The sequence below is a fragment of the Seriola lalandi genome, unplaced genomic scaffold, assembly GCF_002814215.2.
Source record: "Seriola lalandi dorsalis isolate HSWRI2012SDOR001 ecotype SW California unplaced genomic scaffold, Sedor1 jcf7180002054037, whole genome shotgun sequence".
In the NCBI taxonomy this organism is placed as follows: Eukaryota; Metazoa; Chordata; class Actinopteri; order Carangiformes; family Carangidae; genus Seriola; species Seriola lalandi.
Genome location: NW_019524590.1, coordinates 9,693 through 16,280, shown reverse-complemented (window position 1 = coordinate 16,280; position 6,588 = coordinate 9,693). Strand labels below are relative to the sequence as shown.

Below are 6,588 nucleotides of genomic sequence, written 5' to 3'. Positions count from 1 at the left end.
TTTGGAATCTTATTTGTTTAATTTCAGATACATTTTGAACATACATGAATATATCCGTTAATTATAACCATATCATACCACCATCAAAGGAGTTTAACACTACAATTTAAGAAATAGAAGAATATAAGAAATAAAAAATGTTTATTTGGGCCCCATTGAATTTCCCAGGGACCAACTCAAATCACCACCTGTGGGTCCCAGGAACTCACTACATTGAAAACCTATCAACATCACTGGATTGGGCTTAATATTTAACCTCAACCTGGCAGTCTGCAGAACCTAAATATATATGCTCAACACACTTTATTAGGAACACCTGTACACCTACTTATTCACGCAATTGTCCAACCAGCTGAACATGTAGTAGCAGTGCAACGCCGATTCAAGGGCGGCATCATTCGGGACGCAGCCTCGGCCGTGAAGGCAGAACCGAACCCAAACAGTCTGGTCACAAACATGGCTGCTTGAATTAAACTTTGAAATCTAATTTGGGGTTAAAGTATTAACGTTAGCAGTGCTGGTTTATTTGTGTTGTATATTTCACAATAATTTCACTATGAGCCTTATTGTTTTGTGTTATGATTCATTTGTCAGAACATTGATTTGAATTAAAGCTTTGGCACCAAAAAAAGAAAACAAATAACGTCCAAAGTGATTCAGTCAGTTTTTATGTTTTGTAATCTGTAGCAGTGCGCTAAAAGAAGGCATCGTCTATTACATGTTAAAACTCAAATTAAACATCCTGAGCAGATATTCTGTCTTAAACACATGTGACAACTTTTAAATAGAAATAAAAAAAGTTCAAAATATGAAAAAAAACAGGACAATATATTTAAATACAAAAACAATTGTAACTTAAAGTCTTTGGCACAAAACCTCAAGTGTATAAATCCAGTGTTAATAATCAGCAGCCGGTGACTTTCCACGTTTCTTTACATATCTAGAGATTTAAGAACTTTTCCTTGTTTTGGCGTTTCAGAGTTGATGTTACTCTCTCAGAAGATAAACATATTTCCACGTTTGAAGGTTAAACACCAAAATGCAGAACTGGAGTTCAATATTTGTGCTTCTACTAAGACCAGTGTAATACAGATAGTGCAACTGGAAAGAAGAACAAAACAAAGGCAATCAAAACATTAATGAACAAGGTTTAGCCAATAGAAATAAACTCCAAACCTTTTCTGAAATGTAAAAGAAAATGTAAAATAATGTATTGATCATGATGATTTTCAATACTGATTAAACAATTATTAGGTCCATAAATTATCAGGAAATATTGAAAAATGTCGATCACAGTTTCTGGCATCCAGAAATGAACATGTTCAAGTTTCTTTCTTTATCTCAAAAGTAAAAAAAAAAACAAGGCGACTTTAAAATAAAATATTTGCATATAAACATGTAATAGATGGTTTATAACACACTATGATGTAGTTGTGTGTTTTTTGTATATGTATGTATAAAGTATTTGTTCACAACTCTATCTCCTCCTGTATAAACAGATAATTAACAACATAGTAAAATACAGCTGGAATAATATAAAATATGTTTTCATAGGAGCCGTTACAACTATGAATATTTATGACTTAATGTCTTTATATCTGTTTACAACTACGTTATAGTGAATTATAAACCATTTATTAAATGTTTGTGTACGAGCTGTACTTAATACTGACTGGTTAGATGAGTTTCATAACTTAATATAATTCCAGTCATATCTGAATATGTTTCCAGTATTTCATATGATTGTATCTACACACAAAGTCTGATGGACGTGGACTGTAGTGATCATCTACGCTGGCTTGTTCAGCCCTGTGGAAATTCACTTTACATCTGCTTTTGGGAAAGATATTTTACACACCTGTTCCACAATGGTCCCGCTAACGTGAAGATAGTGACTGTGATGAACTCATTAATCAATTCATTTATCATTCATTTATAATGATATCAAAACAGAAAAGTTTAGGTTGCTGTTATAGTTTTTATTTCGACTGATATTAAACCTGGACCGTGGATGTTTGAAGCTCTAACCCCGTTAGTCTCGTGTGACCACACGTCTCACGTAACGACATGTGGTCATGTGCGGGACTCGGCAGACGCGGTGAAGGCACAGGTCTAAAGGCAGATGTGTGGCTACATTTCAGACTTATAAACTATTTTGACGGCGAGGAGCTGGAGAAAAGCAAAGCGATGTGCCGAAAGAAATCGCGAGTACCCGTTCGTACGCTACGTAGCTGGTGCACAGGAGCGTGTCAGCAACGCACATCCCTGACCTTCCTATTGTTTCTGGAGACGTGCGTCTGTCGGTTACGTTAAGTAACTAGTGCATTAATGTCATTCTTAATGTAAACGTTAATATTTTTATTCCTTCCCGCCGGCGACAGTCAGAGCAGCAGCCGTGTTGTTTCCAGGATGTCCGTTCTCGTGGACGTGATGTCTCAGTAACTCCTTACCGAACAAATTTGGCACAAACATTCACCAGGACTGAAGATGAACGGATTAGATTTTGAAGAAATTGCATCGAATCAGGACGATATGAAATGGAATCGAATCAGTGGCAATACGCAGCGGTGACCGTTACCAATAACTACATAACTGATGTTTTTCTCCTGATCCTCGCTCAGTTTCAGGTTGTGGTCGATGACGAACAGGGGGCGGGGCCTGCTTTGGTTGTTTGATAAACAACAACCTCCGTGTTTCTGAGAACCTTTAAATCAGTAGATCATATCAGACAGACTCTTGTAAATGAGTCATGGAGAGTGAGTTCATTCTGAATCAAGCAGCAAAAGAAGTTGTAGCATCACGTTTGTGTTAATTTGCCTTTTGTCACGACACGCGCTGCGATGAGACTGAGCACGCTCTCGTTACCAAGACGATGCTGAAACACCAGCCGTCCCACCGTTCGCAAACTAAAGATTTTTGAGTATTTGGTCTTTAGGTCGAACACGACCTCTGAAGGAAGCGTGTTGAGCAAAACTTATTGGCAGAATAATCAATAATAAAAATAATTGTTGGTGAACACAATGGCATGACTACCCAAGAACTATTAAGATATACCTACTCGCTTAATGATTAATTCATGAGTTTGATATGAGAGCACAGACGAGGCTGCAACTAATGATTATTTTTTATTATTGATTAATCTGTCAGTCATTTTCTCAGTTGATTGATGAGTTCCAATTTCCAAAGCATTGCTTCAAATATCTTGTTTTGTCCAAGAAAGAGTCCAAAACAGTCAGTTTGCTATCATAGAAAAATGACTTAACGATTATCTAAATAGTTGCTGATTATTTTCCTGTCGATCAACTATTAGATTAATTGATTAATTGTTGTAATGCTACAGAAAAAGCAACCATAGAGCCACATTTCTCTCGTGCGCTGCAGTTTGTAGTTGATCATCTATCAGCGATCAGAGGAAGACGTCTAATGTCTGTGTGATGTGCTGCCGGCACAGCGGACAGCAGCGCTGCTGGGCGGGTCTGCGCTGCGTCAGGATGTCGGCGCAGTGCCGGCAGAGGCAGAGGTGACGGCAGGGCAGCAGCAGCACCGTCTTGCTCAAGTCCTGGCAGATGACACACTTCTTCCTCTCCTCCTGCTCCTTCAGCATGGTGAGCAGCTCGCCGTCCTCCCCCACTGAGCTCGGCTCGGATGTACTCGTCCTGCTGCCGCCGCCCGCCGGCTCTCCGTCCTGCTGAGCGTGAGGCTGCACCGCCTCCGGCTGGCTCAGGCTACTCGCCGGCAGCGGGTCGGCCTCAGTCGTTAAACCGCCTGTGTCTGTGTCCAGGAGCCTCGTCCCGCTCGTGTCCTGTCCTGTCCTAATGTGGACTTCCTGGTAGACCAGAGCTGGTTCCAGCATCACCGCGTACAGCCTGCGAAAGGTGGTCTCTACGCCACGGGCCCCCGGCAGAGCGGTGACCAAACGGAGGCCTAGCTGTCCAGCAAGGACAGGAAGCCGAGGGTTCAATACCAGCAAAGCCAGTGAGATGATGGCCGCTGTGACGAGCAGGCCGTGTGAGTCAACCATGAAAACAGTGATGAAGACACGTCCCAGCGCTCCCAGGAAGTCCAGCAGCAGCTGGCAGGGCGTCCACAGCAACACGGAGGCGCCGACCAGACAGCTGTACAGGAAGGTCAGCAGATTCAGAGCCAGCTCCGCTACTTTGTGGACAGGGCCCGCCACCGCCTCCCAGACACCCGCCAACACAGACAGACAGTTCTGCGTGCTGATGAGCACGATGTTGACCACCGTGTTGACGAAGTAGAGAACGAGGCTGAGCGCGATGAGGACGCCCTCACATGTCTGTCGCAGGATGCAGCTCCCTAAAATAAACCCGCGGTGCAGGACGTCCTTGGTGCGCCACGCCACGTGACAAAATAGGTGTCCGACCATCTTGAAACTTTCAAAGACACCTCCCAGCGTCTGCAGCCAGCCCTCCACGGCGTGCAGGGCTGCGTGGGCAGCGCTGGAGACGGCCTCGGTGGCGGTGAGGAAGGAGAAAAGAGCAAAGTTCCAGTATTCGACCAAAGTGGAGCTGCTCAGGGTGACCAGCGTGCTGTGGAAGGAAACGCCCATGGCGGACAGGAAGCGAAGCAGCCAGCTGAACGTCCTGACAACCAGGTCGAGCAGCAGGCAGCAGGCGTCCACACATCTCCCAACAGCAAGAGACACCACGTTCACTTCATCCATATTAGACTGGAGAGAGGGGAAGTCACAAGTGGAGTCAGTAATTGCTTTACAATGTAGATTTCATAAAATCCCAATATATGTTGTGTTTTAACTGCATTAGAACAGATTAAATTCACTGTGTCTTATATCAGACTAATTGTGATCTGTAATGTAAATACCTAGTGTTAGCAAGAAAATGAACAGTATTTAAAGTACCAGAAGTGAAAGTAGGGGGGGTGGGGGTGAAACATGATGCATCTTTTGATTATGATTTGTTTTATTTAATGAATCTGTGAAGTAATTATTGCTTTAAAATGAATGTAGGGGAATACAATCACAAAAACTTGCTACTTGAATGTAGTAAAGTCAAAGTATAAAGCAAGTAACTGAAAAACTGTGTGCAAGTGCAGAACATTGGTAAAAGTACTTACCTACTTTCCTGCACGTTTAGATTTGCATAATGACATAAGGGCAGCAGGAAGGGGCTGCTGACACCTTCACAGCATGTCAGTCAATTTATTGTGTTGTTTTTTTAATTGTGGTTGACTGTGGGAATGAATGACAAACACACCACTTTCTTTACGTTGAAGATCTATTTTAACGACTGTTGCTGTGTCCTACTTGTGACGAGCCTGTGTTTCCACTACATGTAAAATTAGCTGATTTTCTAGTTGGAGTTCGGTATTAAAACGACATGTTTTAAGGTTCTTCCGGTAGAACCGTTAACTGAGACACAAGCAGACGTCAGTGGATGTGTCCGTGGAAAGACAGCACAAGGTCCCGTAACTTCTACAGACCTCGGTCAAGGCTTCGTATTAATGTTTTAGGTCTGAAGCTTTCAGCATCTCTTGCTAACGTGGCTAGCAGCAGCGAGCAGACCACACCCGTCATCTTCAACGAGCGAGGCGGGAATTTAAATCATAAACAAAACCAAGGTTCCGGCTGAAGACCGTTTCCAGTGACTCACCGTAGCGACATGGCGCAGGGAAGATTTAACCGCTGGAAGATTCACAGAGACCTACAAGTATTAGCCATGATTATTTATTTTACCATGTTTTCCGTCTTCCTCTTGTCTTTGGTTTTTTAACGGCGGGTTGTAACCGGCGCGTCGGCGCATCAGCGCCACCAGGCGGCTCGGAGTGAGCACCGCGGGGTGACGACACCACGTGCGTCTGCTTTACACCAGGCTGTTCCCTTCATCTCTGATTTATTTAATGGGACTTTTTAGTGTGTCTGCACTAAAGTCTGTCTTTCTATGAAGACATTAAAAAGCCCCTTTCTTTCTGTTATTTTTTGCACCATGAAGTTGAAGAATAAAAATTCAAATAGTGTAAATGTTTTTGCACCCATCTAGATCAGTGGTTAGAGCCTTATAATAAAAATAAATATAAATTATTGAAAAGCATGAAATCCACACATATGAGAGGAAAAAAAATATTTTTGAATAAATAAATTTAAAAAAAATAAAATTTTTGCATGAAAAAAGGACTATCAACTATCATAGTTGCCCATTAATTAACAGCCAATCAACTAATTGATTAAATGGCTAATTGTTTCAGCTCTACTTCTATATAGGTCTACTGTTGAGCCATGTAATTTATGGAATGGCATCATACTTAAACTCCTCAGGTTTTGAATGCAAAGAAAAGGTAACCAGTAACTCAGTGTGGTACAAGAATAAAGTAGCATAAAAAGTAAATATACATATACATCAACACTGTATATAAATACAGTGGTTGAGTAAATGTACTGATTTACATCTGATGTAGATTACTAACTTTACCGTAGTTATAATCATCGCTATTAGGAGTTGATTAGTTTTAATTAACGAGCCTCTTAATAACCAGGAATTATTTCGTTACATTTTTCTTTTTGTTGAATAAAGTATTTAAAAACAAAGATTCAGAAAGAAGAATTTTCAGTTG

General features: G+C 41.5%; 1 protein-coding gene across 2 annotated transcripts; it reads right to left on the bottom strand.

The window, feature by feature from the left end:
* LOC111652546 (E3 ubiquitin-protein ligase RNF26-like) lies at positions 1 to 5,757 on the bottom strand. 2 transcript variants are annotated; one of them, XM_023402827.2, is made up of 2 exons: positions 5,631 to 5,757; positions 1 to 4,690 (listed from the first exon to the last, which is right to left on the bottom strand). In XM_023402827.2, the coding sequence occupies exon 2, from the start codon at positions 4,682 to 4,684 to the stop codon at positions 3,407 to 3,409; it is 1,278 nt and encodes a 425-aa protein (XP_023258595.1). In that variant the 5' UTR covers positions 4,685 to 4,690; positions 5,631 to 5,757; the 3' UTR covers positions 1 to 3,406. The 2 variants fall into 2 exon arrangements, with proteins under 2 accessions (XP_023258595.1, XP_087029192.1); XM_087173066.1 differs by lacking the exon at positions 5,631 to 5,757 and adding an exon at positions 5,095 to 5,624.
* Positions 5,758 to 6,588: the final 831 nt, after the last annotated feature.

What these genes read in the sequence shown, in the direction of transcription:
- LOC111652546 (XM_023402827.2), bottom strand. Translation starts at nt 4,684, where the DNA reads ATGGATGAAGTGAACGTGGTGTCTCTTGCTGTTGGGAGATGTGTGGAC.